Here is a 17,739-nt window from a genome sequence, read left to right as displayed (position 1 = left end):
TCTTTCTCTCTCTCTCTTGAGATTTGCGACGCTCAGAATACCTCACGTGATCTAACAAGACCTTACATTCTGGATCCCTCCCTCGCTGGGTGTGATCCAGATTAACATATTAGGCTCTTTTAAATATGTCTGCACGCGATTCCCGGGAGAGCCAGGAACGAATGCCATGGCACGTTTAGCACTGGTCCATGCGAATGTGAACCAGGTGTAACGGCAGCTGGGAGGGGGGGGGGGGGTGTGTGTGTGTGTGGGCTCCCTCTCCCAGGTCATCCGAAGCCGCTGGGTAGCACCCTGGCACACCTGCTGCCATCCAGCACCTTGGCACTGCCAGTATGGTGCTTTGGCACTGTCTTCTGGGCACCCTGGCACTGCCAGAGTACTCGAGTTGTGGTACCAGGCTGACAGGGGCACTGCCAGGGTACCAGCCTGGCAGCGCCATGGTGCCCATATGCCAGGTTGTCCGTGCCAGGGATCGGGCCCGGGGGTCCCTGCCCTTAAGAGGTGGAGTAAAGGGGGGAGGGGCTGCAGAAGAGGTAAGATAGGGCAGTGGGGGAGGGGGTCTGGAGGTCATGGTGGAGATTCCGAGGGAGTCGAAAGTCGAAAAATGGCGCCCCAATCTCTTCCTGCACTGATGAGCTGCAGGAAGTGAGATAAGTGCGGCTTCGACGAGGGGTTCCCAACCGAGGCAAAAAAGTGGCAAAGTCCCGTTAGATAGCGGGGTGTCTCAATGAACTGCCCCACTTTATGTGCCTAAAACGGGACTCTGTTTTCTCCCATTAAATCGTGCCTGTTGTGTTTTTAAGTTTTCTCTTATTTTGTTAATAAAAGTTTTAATTTAATATTTAAAGCCTGCAAAAATGTTACTGGTATTTGTGGCTCCTAACGTATTGAGCGCGATTCTGCGCCCGAGTTAATCGTAAGCGTAAATAGCGACATGGGCTCAAAATCCTGTGAGAATCGGAAAATTCGATTCTTGCAAATTAAATCTCGTTTACTGATTTTCCTGCCACTTGTCGGCGACATGACAAGGCTTTCGCCCAGAAAGAGTGCGAACCTCATTTAAATATAATTTTATAAATTTTAATATAATTAGCGGGCTTTCCCGCCATACATTCCCTCATATTTAAAGTCCCCCCTTTGTCAATGTGACGTCACGTCAGCTAGGTTTACGACTGTTTTTTTAGAAATGTAAAGCAGTTGAAGGGAACTTGACGGGAGCGCACGGGTAAGTATGGCTCCTCGGTAGAGAGGGGTGGGCACTACCCCTGGCATCCTGGCAGTACAATCCTGGCATTGTCACCCTGCGGACAATACAAGGTGGATCCCCGGAGGCGCTCCATTGAGGGGGGGGGGGTGGTATGGGGTGGGCGGGGGGGTTAGAGTTTTCCTTACGTGCAGTGGGGGGGCGGTTAGAGTTCTCCTTACGTGCGGTGGATGTGGGGGGTTGCCCTCGTGTGTATGTGTAGGTGTGTGTGTTGGGGAGGGGGTTCTCCCATATCCTGGGGGAGGGGGGGTAGGTTCCCTGGTGTGTATGTGCATGTGTGTGTGTGTGTGTGTTGGGGGGGGGGGGTTCCCCTTATTCCTTGGTAGGGGGAGAATGTTTTATTTTTAGTGCAGGTGAGGGCATACTTTAAAATGTCTGTGGAGCCAGCATTGCCAGCTTTATCAAGTCCTTTCCCCCAGCATGACGGCAGAGACCTCACCTCCAGATCTTTTGTGCACAGAGTCCCGGAATATCTGGAGGGAAAACTCGGCTGTGCAGGTGGAGTGCTGCACACCAGCTTTCTCACCTCAGCCAACACTCTGTGTACAAAGTGGAATAGCGTAGTAAAATACAAATTGAAAATAGCTGTGATAACTTGCCATCCATTTGGGATTTGGTTTTCCCGGCTCTTAACACTAGAGATGGGCAAATGGCTGTTTGACTGAGAGCCAGGAGTCACCCAATCAGGTACGAATTGTCTTTTCACTGTCCAGTTGGATGCAGGAAGGTGGGGTGATACAGGGATGGGCAGATTGTGCGACTAATTGAAGGGATATTGGGGATGAGGGGGTGGATCATGCAGATTGATTTGTTGGAGGTCCAAAGCAGGAGTTGTTGGAGGAAGTGGTCATGTGATTTACCAGAGTTCGCGACCCTTGCCGAGAGGGTTAAAACCAAACACTGATTTTCTTTGGGGATAGTGAATTTTATTCTCAAAGTGTTTACTGCTCCCGAATCTGCTTGAGAATGAGCATTGCTCAGCAAGAAAGGGAAAGATGTCCTTAAACCGTTAGTGGCCAGAATACTGCCTTCAGCAAATGGGAAGATTGAAATGAATCCATTTGGATTAATAATTAACAGAGAGTTAGGTGCAAAGATTACAACAGGGGTTACAATTGTGCCTGCTAGGTTCTATCATGAAATATTTACTGCTACGCTTCCATGGAGATGAATGGGAGGAGAAGTTTTAAACAACGACATGACTCAGTGGTGATTTAGTGGTTGCTTTAGTCCAAAAAGTGGGTTTGTCCAGTTCTCGGAGCAAGAAGGTGCAACTTCCAAAGACAAATCGCTTCCTCAGGAATGTCCCAAATCGCTTCTTGAACAATTAATTTGTTTCAAAAGTGCAATCACTGGGATAGATCTTCACTTTGTGCAAACGTATGAAACACAGAAGAGTGAAAAAAAATTAAAATAAAGTTCAGTAGAGTTTTGGAACAAGCGATTGGCCATTCCTCAGATTTGATTAAGTAAATAACAAATTAAACCACTTTGGGGGTGATGGCTGCTGGATAAACACTGCCTAACACACCAGAAGATGCCCAATGTCTTAAATCCACCCGAGAAGGTAAAAATGACCTTGGTTCAACATCTCATTCGAAAGACAGTAACTCGGACAGCACAGCACTCCCTCAGCAGTGTATCGGGGGCGTCAATGTAGATAAGGGCGCGATCCAAGGGCCACGCTGCAGCTGAAATGCAGCTCGCTGCGGCGTAGTGTGGCCGCTATCAGGAGACTCCACTTCTGGGATCTACCTGACTGCCTCGCGAGGTCTAACGCGATGTCAGGAGATGATGCAATGTAAATCTCGCCCATTTGGGGCAGTGTACCCACGCCTGCAGATTTCCTGATGGCGTGGGGTGGCCACAATGGGAAACAACCACTGGCCGGATGCGGGAACAGAAAATCCCGTTGCCGGTGGGGCGAGCCGACCAGAAAAATGTGGCTTGCGGATCGGAGAATCCCTTCCACTGAATCTGTATCATTTGTCTTTCCAGGCAGCGCGCTCCAGGTCAGAACAGCAATAAAGTAATTCTCAGCTGCCCTCTTTGGTTCTTATGCATTTATCTTAAACCTGTGTCTACTGCTTACTCCTGCCACGAGAAAGAGCTTCTCATTAATCAAAACCATAAATGATTTTGAATACTTCTATATAATCTTCCTTTATCCTTCTCTGCTCTAACGAGGATGATTCCAGTTGCTCCTGACTTTCCATTCAACCAAAAGCTAATGGAGTTGTTCTCCCAGAGCTGTGTACTGAAGCTGTGAAGCAATGAGCCATGCTGGTGACTTTCCAAACGACCTCGCACTGACAATTAATTCCCCATAATTTGCACTCCACCCACAATCTTGTCTCCAGCGTTTAGCTCTGCATTTGAATTTTACTAAATCGGCCACTGATTGTTCACTGAGCCACAAGCCATGTCGGAACATGTCGACTGGAAGGGTGAGTCACCAGTAACTGGAAAGCAATGAGCCCAAACTTGTACTCAAGCCGAGCGACGCATGAAGGAAACGAGTAGCAGCAGTACTGCGGTGTCAGCGATTATCGAAGGTCTTTTTGGGTTCATCCAGCGCTGTGCCTTATCACCAAGGCATGTCATCATGTGTTTGAGTGGGATTCCTCCGGGTAATATTCTAACTCCTTTAAAAGCCATGCTTAAACGAGCAGACAAAAGACTTCTGAACCAACACATCGGCCCCAACCTTATGGGGAAAATTGAGATGAATTTGTAGGCATTCAACATTATTCGAGGGTAAATTGCAAATTTGCTGGATGATTTTGTGCCATTCTGCTGTTAGCCTTACAAAAATAGCAGCTTGCCCTCAACCTACTCGGTCATGAAATACCCACATTAGGGCAGCACGGCAGAGTAGTGGCAGCACTGCAGTCTCACGGCACCGAGGTCCCAGGTTCGATCCCGGCTCTGGGTCACTGTCCGTGTGGAGTTTGCACATTCTCCCCGTGTTTGCGTGGGTTTCGCCCCCACAAGTCAAAGATGTGCAAGGTAGGTGGATTGAACACGCTAAATTGCCCCTTAATTGGAAAAAATTCATTGGATCCTCTAAATTTATTTTTTTAAATGAAATATCCGCATTGACACATTCATTTCCCATTTATGCCACTGCAGAAAGTCAAGGATGGTATTTAACAGGGTAAGGGCCCTTTTATTGAGGAAATTTCTGTGCTTCAATGCCACTCACCCTCTCTGGCCCAGAAAAGGAACAATTGAGACTTCGAAGCCTCAGCTTGTAAACTATTCTTAGAGACTTCTTAGTTTATCGTTATTTTCTTATTTTTCATTTCTCGTTCTCGTTTCTCTCTTAATCCAACATTTATTTCCCTCTTTTTATTTCTCTTTCTGGAGCTGACTCTAATTCTCCTGATTTTCCTACTCACTCAGTCCTGTTTCTTTCTCAGTCCGTAAGGAGATAGAATGTTGGTTTCATTGTTCACCAAGGTATCAGGCGCTATGTCACCCTCTCCACCCTGTTTTCAGTCCGAGGAACACAAGGACATAGGAACAGGAGTAGGCCATTCAGCCCCTCGAGTCTGTCACACCATTTAATGAGATGATGGCTGATCTATGGCCCAATGCCTTTGGCCCATATCCCTTAATATCTTTGCTTAACAAAAAACTATCTATATCAGATTATAAATTAACAACTGTTCTCGCTTCAACTGCTGTCTGTGGGAGAAAGTTCCAAACCTCTCCCACACTTGAGTAAAAAAGTTCTTCCAGACATCGCTCCTGAACAGTCTAGCCCTAAACTTTAGACTATGGCCCCTAGTTTTAGAATTTCTAATCAGTGGAAAGAGTTTATCTTTATCTACCTTATTTAGCCTATCTCCAGTAAATTCTGGGACGATGACATGAAAGACAATTTCATGGTTAATAGAGGTCTAATCTGAGTTGCTAGATTATGAAATACAACAACATCTTGTTTTTGTGGCAAACTTATGACTTGGTAAAAATCCCTCCAGGTGCTTCACAGAAATAAATCTCAAACAAAATCTTGACACCAACTGTCCCAATGCTGAACGTTAAGACAATTATGTTTTAAAAGTAAAGATAGACGGAAATGCTGGAAAAGCTCAGCAGGCCCAGCAGAATCCGTGGCCGAGAAACAGAGTTAATGGGTTGGATTCGCCGCTGCCCACAGCAGCCAGCGGGTTTCCCGATCCGATGGAGAATGGCACATCGGCACCAGGTGTTCTGATGCTGTGGTCCCTGCCAGCGGCGGCAGTGAGCTAGACGCCCATGCCGGTGGTAAGATTAACGGGCTAGAAGCCCAGTTTTCCAAGCCCACATGAAGCTCCGGGGCTTTCAAGTCGGGATTCGCTCAGACGTGGATTGGTGTAGGTATTTTCAAGAGCGGCCTTGACAGGGTGGACTCCGCGGTGGTTCAAGGGGATCACTGCGTAACAAAGGTGCCCCCCCAAAGTCCATCAGAAGACCCCCATCCCCCCCCACATCGCTAATCCCCATGCCCATCGCCCCCATCCTGCTCCCCTATCAAAAAACCCCAACCTCCCCACTAGATTTCCCCCAGCCCCCTATCAGATCCCCCCCAGTCACCCGATCAGGCCCCCATCAAAGACACCCCCCCCCACAGAGACCTCCCTCAGACCTACCGACCAGAGACCCCCATCAGACACCAGCCCCCCACCCCTACAGAGACCGTCCCATCAGACCGCCGATCAGACACCCCTACCTGAAAGCCCGATAACGGGATTCTGACAGAATCCTGTGAGCCCAGTTCCATGTATAAATCTACATGGAAAATGTGAGTAAATCGCTCTGAGCGCGGGTCCTAGTGCCAGCGGAGACCAACAGCAATACTACTCCAGCGGGAGCACTTAGGGCGCGATTCTCCGCTGCCTACGATGGGTCGGAGAATAGCGGGAGGGCCTTCCCGACATTTTTCCCGACCTCCCGCAATTCTCCCCCCCCCCCCCCCCCCCCCCCCACGGCCGCCCCACGACAAGAATCGCTGCTCGCCGTTTTTCACGGCGAACAGCGATTCTCCCCTGGCCTATGGGCCGAGTTCCCATGCCTTTACGGCCGTTTTCACGAACGCAAACATACCTGCTCTCACCGTTCATGAAAACGGCCGCAAAGTGCCGTCCGGAACAACCATGGCACTGATTGGCACGGCCGTGCCAAGGGTGGCATGGGCCCGCGATCGGTGCCCACCGATCGCGGGCAGCGGGTCCGATACCCACGCACTCTTTGTTCCTCCGCCGCCCCGCAGGATCAGTCCGCGGGGCGGCTAAGGGGCATGACGGCCCGCGCATGCGCAGGTTTGACACATATGCGTGATGACGTCATCCGCGCATGCGCGGGTTAGAGCCGTCCAACCCGCGCATGCGCGGCTGACGTCATCGTGCGCGTCAGCCGCCGTGACACTTGGCGCGCGGGCTTAGCGACCGTCGCTAAGCCCGCGATGCCGTTCTTCACGGGGCAGCGCTGCTAGCCCCGACCGGGGGGGAGAATCGGGTCCCGGGAGGGGGAGCGGAGGCTGCCGTGAAACACGGCCAGTTTCACGGCAGCCTTTACGACTCTCCGCATTTGCAGAGAATCGCGCCCGTAGTCTCCAGAATGAATAATCCAACCCAAAGTTTTGAGTCCACATGATTAATCCAGAGTTCTGAAGAAAAGTATACGGGCTAGAAACATTGGGCGTGATTTACTGGCCACGTCCCGCCGGAATCGGGGGGAGGTGCGGTTGGTAAATCTCGTGAGAGGCCTCTTCTTGAATTCCCGACAGACATCACAATCTGGATCCTCACAATGGGCGGGATCCAGACTTGCATAGTTAAGTGAGCTTAACTGCTCATTTAACCATGCCTATGCCAGAACTAACCAGCCCCCGGATCAATTGGACTTTTCGAGGAGATCCTAGTCAGGTGCTGTTTAGAACTGTTTAGAACATAAAGGGGGACCACGCGGTACGGCACTTGTTGAGGGGGGGGGGCTCTCCCAGGCAATTGGAGGCCCCCAGGTGGTTGGATGCCCAGGGTGCCCAGGTGGCACTGCTGGCCTGGAGGGGGCACTACCAGGGTTCCATGTTGGCAGTGTCAAGCTGCCAGGATGGCATTTTGTCTGCGCTAGGGATCGGGCGAGGGGGTGCCCTGCCCATGTGAGGTGGGATGTGGGGTGCTTGAGGACCCCCAATAGGCACTAGGGAGGCGGGGCGTGTCTGGCGTCACATCAGGGGGTTGGGAGATTGGGTGCCATTTAAAAACTGGGGAGCTCCGCTAACTAGTGCAGGAAATACGACTGTCATTCTCGGCCAAGGCCTGAAAGAGTTTCGAGAATTGGATGACATCGAACATTAGGGTGGTGCCTGGGTGGGTTGGGGGGAGGGGGACTGTTTGTGTTAATGGTGACTATGGATGATTCCTGATTCCTTTTTGGCATTTGTTTATGTTAACATGCGGGCTAATGTTTGGGCTTTGGTGGGAGGATGGGATCATTGTTATTGGATTAACATTGCATTCGTGACTGGTTATTGTTTATTCTTGGGTGTAAATTTGGAAGAAAATGTGAAAAACGAGAATAAAAATATTTTTAAAAGATCTAGAGAGAGAGGCGGCATGGTGGTGCAGTGGTTAGCACTGTTGCCTCACGGCACCTGGTATCCAGATTCGATCATGGCCCCGGGTCACTGTCCATGTGGAGTTTGTACTTTCTACCCGTGTCTGCGTGTCTCACCCTCACAGCCCAAAGGACGTGCAGGATAGATGGATTGGCCACACTAAATTTCCCCTTAATTGGAAAAAAAAGATATAGAGAGAGGGAGTGGCTTAGATTTGGAGCACCAGAGTTTAGGAAAACACATCTGTTTGAGAACGAATGCTCGGCTAGTTTTCGCAGTGCTGTACTATCAAATGCTTGGTCCTCTCAGCCAACGCATGCGTCTAATGGTAACACGATAAAGTTCTACATTTAGGTCCATCTTTTATTTCTTTACTTGCTCCATTATTGCCTCTTCTTTGACTTTCATCTTTTAAAATCTTCTGTCTTCCACCAATCACAGACCTTCCCTCTTGTCCTTTCCCCCGCCCCCCCCCCCCCCACCCGTCCCCATGTTTCTCTGCCTCTGTACTTGATTAAAGTCTGTCACATCGCTATGATTATTCCAATTATGATTAAAAAGATTATTGACCTGGAATGTTAACTCTGTTTTTCTCTCTCCACAGACACTGCCAGAGCTGCCGAGTATTTCCAGCATTTTCATTATTTGAATAATTTCCCAGTTGGCTATTTCCAGCCAAATTCAAACTTCCAAATGTTTCATAGAATAGAATCATAGAATCATAGAAATCCTACAGTACAGAAGGAGGCCCTTGGGCCAATCGAGTTGCACCGACCCTCTGAAAGAGCCCCTACCTAGGTCCACTCCCCCATCCACCCTGCCCCATCCTCGTACATTAACCTCCATATCCCTGGACACTGAGGGGTAATTTACCGTGACCAAGCCGCCTAACCTGCACATCTTTGAACTATGGGAGGAAACTGGAGCACTCGGAGGAAACCCACGCAGAGTTAGGGAGAATGGGCAAACTCCAGAGTCACCCAAGGCTGGAATTGAATCTAGGTCCCTGGCACGTGAGGAAGCAGTGCTAACCACTCTGCCACTATGCAGCAATCAAATATTCGCCTGTCCCTTTAAGTAAATAACAGATGTGTCCAACAGGGCAAATAGTCAGCTTCTTTGTTGCCAATTTAATAGGAATACTATCCCACCAGCGTCACCAATAATGTTGCAAATTGGCACCGGAGTCGGCAATAATGTTGCCAATTAATAATGATGCTCTTTAAAGTCGCCAGGTATCAAATGACACCACCACAAGGCTTTACCGGACATCGATCAAAGGACCACACAACCAGTTAGTCAGTTCAAAGATGGTTTATTGTCATGTGAGAGTACCTTTAAAAAATGGGTGTTTATAAATGGGTGTGTATATAAATATCTGTAGTGAGAGTACCTTTAAGAAATAGGTGTTTACTACTGCAGTGATGTCAGAGAGTGGGTGGAGCTGGGCTCACTGTCAGCTTTTTACTTTTGTTTTTGAGAAGGCTACAGGGTGTGTTTTAGTTTCATTTTCAGTGTTGGAGCTGAAGCCAGACAGAGCAGGTGTACTGCTGTTCTCTCTGCCATCAAAAGACTATCTCTTGATCATTTGGTGAATTCAGAATTATAAATGTTTTCAGTAGTGACTTTAACCTGATGTGCCTCTGATAAAGGTTTTGTTTTTCAGTCGCATGGATGTTAAAAAGGAAAGCATAAAGGTTTACTTAGTGTCTTTGGGGGTTGTATTTGAATTAATGGTTGCTAAGATGTTCACTGTAGGTTAACTTGAGTTCATAGAATAAACACTGTTTTGCTTCAAAAAATACTTTTCCATTTCTGCTGAACCACACCTGTAGAGTGGGCCATGTGCTCCCCATGCCACAATCTATTCAAAGTTGTAGGTCAGGTGAACTCCATGATACACTTTGGGGTTCTCTAAACCCTGGCCCATAACATTATTTACACATAAGGCTTACTTTGACATGCAACACAAAACTCTACAAGTTAAACTACACCTAACAACTACAATAACCTACACTTAACTTCAGGGCAACCGGCTCTATGCAGATGGGCAAGGCCTATGTCCGGATCTTGCATGGTTGGGTGGAAGAAGTGGCTCTGTTTCTGCTGGGCTCATCCGTCTGATAGCGATCATTGGTCTTGAACTTGTCTGTCTGGTCGTTATGCTGCACTTGGGTTGGCATAGGCCGGATCCAAGAGAGACCGAGCACATGGCTGTGTCTCTTCTTATCCCTTTGGGATTTTGCACTCTTTGGGGCAGTCCTTAACTTGGACCCAACAATTCGACAGGTTTTGATCACTGCCTTCGATTTTGGCCAATAAAGGGGTGGGTGCTTTGATGGCTGGGATTGTCTTAGCGGTTATTGACCTTGGCTGTTTGGGCTCCCTGAGTAAAGGGAATGGCGCCGACTAGTCTGTATCTGTATCAGTTACCTGAGTACAGTTCTTTTGTTCTGGGGAAATGGGCCATTAGAACGCAAACGAGCAGGGGTTTCGATCACGTCTAGCTATCTGGATTGCAAATACACACACAAGCTGAGTCTGTCTGAGTCCTGAGTTGGCCATAATTCCCATGGTCCTTTGCAGGTGGTCATCTGAGATGGCTACACCTTGTCTACTCCATATTCACGCACCCACTATTTTGTGTCAAGCCATGTGTTAAAACTTGGCACAGTAGCAAGTCATCTGAGCTGTTGCTACAAGAGAGCCTCTCCCACGGGTGTGGTCTGTTCTGAAAATGAAAATCTGTTATTTTCTGCTTGCTTAATTCCCTTCTGGCTAGACATTCATTGCCCTTCCCGCCTGAATAGATGAGAAGTGTTTGCCTGTACAGCATACAAATCCCATTTGTATTACCTATGAGACTGAAAAGGCTGGAATACTCTAAGATAAAGAAACAAACTGCAGACTTGTTCTGTATGTCTTGGTACTGGGGTGTCAGTGTGTGTGACACAGAAACAAGAAGAGACAGCAGGCAGTCATCCCTGCAAAAACTTGCATGCACAAAAGGATTTCCCTCTCTCTCTGTGGATGGAACAAGTTAAAGACACAATTTAAAGGAAATCAGACTGCTTTTCAACCACACTGTGGAATCCAATGTCTCCTAATTAGCTGCTCATCTGCTAGAGTCAGGTCTACCAGAATCACCCAACCTAATGGCCGCAATGTACCGGCATCTACGCTCATGGACAAGCCAAAGGCTGGTTTGCATTTTTAAAAACTTTTATCTGGACTTTCACCTTCTCACCTGATCATTGTATGAGTGTGTGGGGCATTCTTTACTGTTTTCACATTTTTAAATAACTAATAAACTTACTCTTTCTTTGACTCAAGACAGACTGGTTAAATTGGCTCCTTCTAAAATAAGTAAATACATTAGGACCGAGAGAGGTATCTATGGCGGAGAGGGAGTCCTTTTAAATCAACCTTGTCACGACCGAGCGTGGGGGTCAGGCTAATTCCTCCTCACCTGACTGACCATCCAACTCAATAGCCTGACCTGCCTTCCCTGGAAATACTTTGATCCCCTTCGCCCCAAGAGCAATATCTAACTGATTCTTGAAAACATACAGGCTGGGATTCTCCACCCACCCAGTCGTGTATTTCTTGGCGGTGGGAGGTGGCGCACTGTTCGCTGGCGGCGGGATTCTCTGTTCCCACCGCTGTTAATGGAATTTCCCATTGAAGCCAACCCACACATAGAACAGTACAGCACAGAACAGGCCCTTCGGCCCTCAATGTTGTGCCGAGCCATGATCACCCTACTCAAACCCACGTAACCACCCTATACCCGTAACCCAACAACCCCCCCCTTAACCTTACTTTTATTAGGACACTACAGGCAATTTAGCATGGCCAATCCACCTAACCCGCACATCTTTGGACTGTGGGAGGAAACCGGAGCACCCGGAGGAAACCCACGCACACAGGGGAAGGACGTGCAGACTCCACACAGACAGTGACCCAGCCGGGAATCGAACCTGGGACCCTGGAGCTGTGAAGCATTTATGCTAACCACCATGCTACCCTGCTGCCTCGAATTGGGAAATCCGCAGGGGGTGCACTGCCAATGGAATCGCGCCGCCAACGAATGGCTGGAGAATTCCGACCACAATGTCTTGGTCTCAACTGGTTCACGTGGTCGTGGATTCCACATGCTTATCGCTCTCTGGGTGAAGAAATTTATCCTCCTCTCAGTTCTAAAAGGTTTTTTCCCATATCCTTAGACAATGACCCCTGGTTCTGGACACACCCACCATCGGGAACATCCTTCCTGCATCTACCCTGTCTAGTCCTGTTAGATGTTTATGTTTCTATGAGATTCCCCTCTCACCCTCTGAACTCTAGCGAATATGATCCAAACTGATTCAATCTCTCTTCATACGCCAATCCCGTCGTTAAGAATTTTGTATGTTTTCATGAGGTAATCTTTTATTCTTCTAAACTCTAAAGGATACTGGCCCAGTTGCCTTCCGCATAGGACACTCCAGACATCCCAGGAATCAGTCTTGAGAACCTTGGTTGCACTCCCTCTATGCCAAGTATAACCTTCCTTAGGTAAGGAGACAAACACTGTACACAAAACTCCAGGTGCAGTCTCACCGAGGCTCTATATAATTGCAGCAACGCATCTTTATTCCTGTACTCAAATCCTCTTACAATTCACGGGTTCCCTTGGCGGGGGCCCAGTGCAGGGATTCACCAGATAAATACCAGAACTAAATCAGTAAGACAGGTTAAGAATAGAAGATTAAGGGTGATCTAATTTGAGGGTGTTTAAAATGATTAAGTGATTTGGTTGGCTAGATAGAACAAAACCATTTCCTCTCATGGGGGAAATCCAGAACAAGAACAACACATATTTAAAATTAGAGCTTTCGGAGATGATGTCTGGAAGCAGTTCTTCACACTAAGGCGTGGTTACAAAGGATTGTGGTCGCTGATTATTACTGAGAGCTGTGGGCTGTGGGAGGACCAAGCATGTGTGTGCTTGACTACCCAATTGCTTCAATGATTCACCGCAATGGAGAACTAAAGATCGCAACTGGAACGCTAAGATTTTCAAGTGAAGGAAATTGGTCTGAATGGTTAGATAATTAAATATACAGCATCTTATCGCAAAGCAGATTCTCAATGGTATAGTGGATTGCCTGGCCACAGTAGGAATTCCATTACAATCAAAGGATTAAAAAGTTGCACAGCCAATTTACAGTGGCAGTTGTATGGCTGGGTAGAAATTTGAAAAGCTTCCTCTATACAGAATCACAGAATGATACAGCACAACAAGAGGCCATTCGGCCCATTGTGCCTGTTCTGGCTATTAGCTATTCAATTAGTCTCACCCCCATCCTGAACCTTCCCCTTTGCCCAGCAAATGTTTCCTTTCTTGGTATTGATCCAATTCCCTTCCGAAAGTTGTGACTGAATCTACATTTCAGGCAGTGAATTCCAGGGGCAGGATTCTCTCAGCCAGGAACCAGGCCGGAGAATCCCCGCGACTGGCACGAATCGCACCACGCCGCCCCGCCGCCAGCACGCAATTCTCCGCAGAGCGCGGTTGGCACGACGCCGGCCGGCGCATACATGGATCCTGCAGTGTCCAGTTCGCGCCGGGATCAGCAGCTGGAGTGGCGTCAACTGCTCCAGTGCCGTGCTGGCCCCTTTTGCGGGCCAGAATTAGCCATCGGGTCGGCCCGTTCATGCCGTTGTAAAACACAACGGTGTTTACTTTGGTGTGGACACTCTACTGCGGGATTAGAGAATCCTGCCCCATATTATGATAACTCACTCAGTAGCGATGTTTTGAGCAACATTTGGGCTGGAATTTTCCAAATTTGGCATCTACACCATATCTTGCATTATTTAGTGGCCCATTCCTCCGGTGGCAAACTTTGCCAGAAGAAAATGTGTCTAGTGCTACAGTGATAATCCCCAAACAGGGAACTCTGAAGCTCTGCGGTTAATGTCTTATTCTGTCTGCACCAACCGCCTATCCAATTCCTTTACAGAAGTTTCAATTGACTCTGCTTCCATCACCCTTCTGGGCAGCGCCTTCGAGATCACAACAACTCGCTGTGAGAAAACTTCTCATCTCCCTCTGGTTCTTTTGTTATTTATCTGAAATCTGGGTTCTCTGGTTACGGGATTGTTTATTTATCTGATCTGGATTTGTTTTAAGTTGTGTTTCAGACCTGGCTCAGTTGGTAGTTCCATTGTGTTTGAGTTAGAATGTCATTGGTTCAAGGCGGCAAGACAGAGACTTGAGTATAAAAAAGCTAGTGTAGTACTGAGGGAGCCCTGTATAGTTAGAGGCGCTACCTTTCAGCTGCAAGGTTAAACCAACGTCCTGTTAGGTGGACGACGAGGTGCCATGGCACTGTTTCAAAGAAAGGTTGATCCTGGATGCCCTGACCACTGTTTATCCCTCAATCAACATCACAAACCCAGATTATCTGATCATGATAGCTCTTCATGTGGGAGCTTGTTGTGCACAAATTGGATTTTGCATTTGTTATATTACATAAAAACATCATTTCCTATGAAGCACTTTCGGACATCCAGTGGTTGTGAAAAGTGTTGTACAGATGTGGGTCTTTCTAGTATTTTTCATGAATTTCCCCTCTTCATCTGCATCTATCTTGAAAACATTCACAAAGTTCCCACATATGTTTATTTATTCGTTCATGTGATGTGGGCGTCGCCAGCTGGCCCAGCATTTATTGCCCATCCCTGAGGGCATTTAAGAGTCAATCACATTGCTGTGGATCTGGAGTCACACGTAGGCCAGACCAGGTAAGGAAGATTTCCTTCCCTGAAGGACATTAGTGACCCAGATGGGTTTTTGCGACAATCGACAACGGTTTCATGATCATCATCAGACCTTTAATTCCAGATTTTTATTGAATTCAGTTTCCACTATCTGCCCTGGCGGGATTTGAACCCACGTCCCCAGACCATTATCCTAGCTTCAGTGACAATACCACTACGCCACTGCCTCCCCTATATACGTCTCAGCATTAGATATCAGAGACACGGTGAATACGGAGCTTAGCTAGTAGGAAAAGCCTTTTGGTTGGTTGGCACTACCCTTCAATATTTGGTGCTAAAACTGTCTTGGTGATGTCTTTCAGATGGGCTGCGGACTGAATTAAAACATTCCCACATTAAAGGTTTGGTTTTATTCACAGCTTTGCCTGTGTGCAACCTAAACCGCTTATTTTAATAGGCTGAAGTGTGCAAAATGTAATCAGAAGCTCTCTGGTGAAAGTTGTCATGGAAACAATACGTCAATGGAGTCGCCTTGTTAAATTATTGACAAGGTTTAGAAGTTTGCATTGCACTCTCTGTTGCAAAGGGGGATAAATTGCACTGTCTGACTGAACAGAAACAATACACTATCTACAGTATCTTTCACAGACTCAGGAGGCCAAAGTTCTTTACAACCAATACATTTTTTTCAATGCAGTCACTGTTGTAATGTTGAAAACACAGCAGCCGATGTACAGTTATAAAGATCTGACGACAGGCAGCGATGTGATAATTACCAGATAATCTGTTTTTAGATATTGGTTGAGGGATAAATCCTGGCCAGGACACCGGGGCGAACACCCCAGTTTCAATCTTGTGGCCTTGAAAATTTTACTTTCACTCGAGAGGGCAGATGCAGACCTCAAATTAACATCTCACTGCAAAGACAGCCGATGGGATTTTCCTTCCCGCCTGCCATGCATTCCGGCACGCGCCCCCCCCCCCCCCCCCCCCCCCCCCCCCCCCCCCCCCCTCTCTCCCTGCACGCTGGCAGCAAGATCCTCCCTTACAGCAGCCAGCCAATGTCGGGAAACCCGTGGGTGTGCTGTCGGAGAACGGACAAGGATCACGCCAACGGAGAATCCCACAGAGCATGTGTGACAATGCAGTATACCCTCAGCACAGACCCTCGAACAGCTAGTGCAGCAATCGCTCAGTACTGACACCCCGACAGAGCATAACTCCCTCAGTATAGCTTTCAACAGTGCAGCATGTCCTCAGTATTGACACCCCAACAGAGCAGCACTCTCTCAGTACTGATCCTCTGACAATGCAGTGCTCCCTTAATGCTGACCCTCCAAAGTGCAGCAGTCCCTCATTACTGACCCTGCAACAGCATTGCACTCCCTCAGTACTGACTCTCTGACAGTGCATGCAGCACTTCCTCAATGTCGACCTTCTGATAGTGCATCATCCATCAGTACTGACCCTCTGACAGTGCAGCACTCCCTCAGTACTGACCCCTTGACAGTGCAGTACTCCCTCAGTGCTGACCCTCTGACAGTGTAGCACTCCCTCAGTACTAACCCTCTGATGGTGCAGCACTCCCTCAGTACTGACCCTCTGACAGTGCAGCACTCCCTCAGTACCGACCCTCTTACAGTGCAGCAGTCTCTCGGTACTGACTCTTGAAGCGAAGGCTTTCATTTTGAGCTCAAAACTATTGAATGGGACTCACACTCACGACCTTTATGGATTTAGAGACAAAAGTGTTGACCACTGAGCCACGGTTGACACGGTTATAACTGCGCTGATTTTGTTTTCTGCAACTTTGCAGATTCTGTCTGGGGTTAAAAGTCAGCTCACCTCATGCAGCCAGTGGTGTTGTAGAAGATGTCGGGGTCTACATCAAAGTTCTTGACATCCCCATCGGGCCAGCCCGAGAATGGAATGATAATTGATGTTGTTAATGGTTTTAGAGCTCTTTCGATCAGTTCAGCCTTCAGATGTTCATTTGAAGACAAGTTCCACAGTAAACCTGAAGTGGTGGGAAACAAGATGGAACGCATCAGTCATTTTAAACTAGTTATCAATCTGAAAGGAAATCTACATTTACTCCTTAACTGAGGCAAACTCCTCACCAGAACTACAGCTTCATAAATTTGATTAAGGGAATAGAAATACTATTTAAGCAGCAAGACATGGGCAGCTCTCAAATCTCAGAAAGTTAGTATGCAGGTGCAGAAAGTAATGAGGAAGGAAAATTGAATTTTGGCATTCGTTGCTAATGGAACAGAGTATAAAATTCGGGAAGTGCCGTTGCTACTGTATAGGGCATTGGTAAGAACGCAACTAGAGTAATGTGAACAGTTTTGGTCCCCTTACTTGAGGAAGGACGTAAATGCATCAGAGGCGGTTCAAAGAAGGTTCACTACATTGATTTTCAAGGATGAAGGGCTTGTGTTACAAAGAGAGTGTGGTGGTATGATTTGCATAGCTGTCTGCCATTGGTGCAGAACACCGGCTTACCATTGGCCCTGGTTGGTCATGTGCCTCTCGTCCGATTGGTTGAGACCAGTCATGTGACGGCTCTCCGATTAGTCGAGAGGCTGAGTTAACCACGCCTCCATACCGAGGTATAAATAGTCAGAACGCCCGGCGGTCGTCCATTTATTGTAGTCGACTGCAGGGCTAAGCTCTAGCTTATTAAAGCCTAACTTTTGTACAGCAACTCGTCTCGCGTTTAATTGATGGCTCATCAGAGAGATTAAGCAGTTTAGGCCTTTCAGTAGAAAAGAGAAGCAATAGGTGTGACTTGATAGAGATGTTTTAAGTTATAAGTGGTTCAATAGGGTAGATGTAGCGAAGATATTTCTGATTGTTGGGGATTCCAAAACTAGGAGTCATAATAAAGTTAACAGGGAATTCAGGAATAGTGCCTGGAGATAGGAAATATACCAAACCCAACTATTTAAGACTAGAGAGAGAGAAAACGGGGAACTGCAGAGCTGCTAGCCTGACATCAGTAGTGGGGAAAATACTAGAATCTATTATAAAGATGATAAATGGTCACTTAGAAAGCAGTGATCTGATTGGGCATGTGTGGGACTGCAGGATGCCAGGG

The 17,739-nt window shown here is 47.6% G+C and overlaps 1 protein-coding gene across 1 annotated transcript in view; it reads right to left on the bottom strand.

Annotated features, from left to right (window-relative positions):
- LOC119955063 (plakophilin-2-like) overlaps positions 1 to 17,739 on the bottom strand; it is a 65,912-nt gene that overhangs the window by 18,967 nt on the left and 29,206 nt on the right. Inside the window, exon 6 of the mRNA XM_038780907.1 lies at positions 16,482 to 16,653. Coding sequence (XP_038636835.1) covers positions 16,482 to 16,653 — 172 coding nt within the window. The remainder of the gene's footprint in view (positions 1 to 16,481; positions 16,654 to 17,739) is intronic.

This window comes from Scyliorhinus canicula, chromosome 20 (assembly GCF_902713615.1).
Source record: "Scyliorhinus canicula chromosome 20, sScyCan1.1, whole genome shotgun sequence".
Taxonomy (NCBI): Eukaryota; Metazoa; Chordata; class Chondrichthyes; order Carcharhiniformes; family Scyliorhinidae; genus Scyliorhinus; species Scyliorhinus canicula.
The sequence above is the reverse complement of the archived record's forward strand: the minus strand, read 5'-3'. Positions and strand labels throughout refer to the sequence as shown.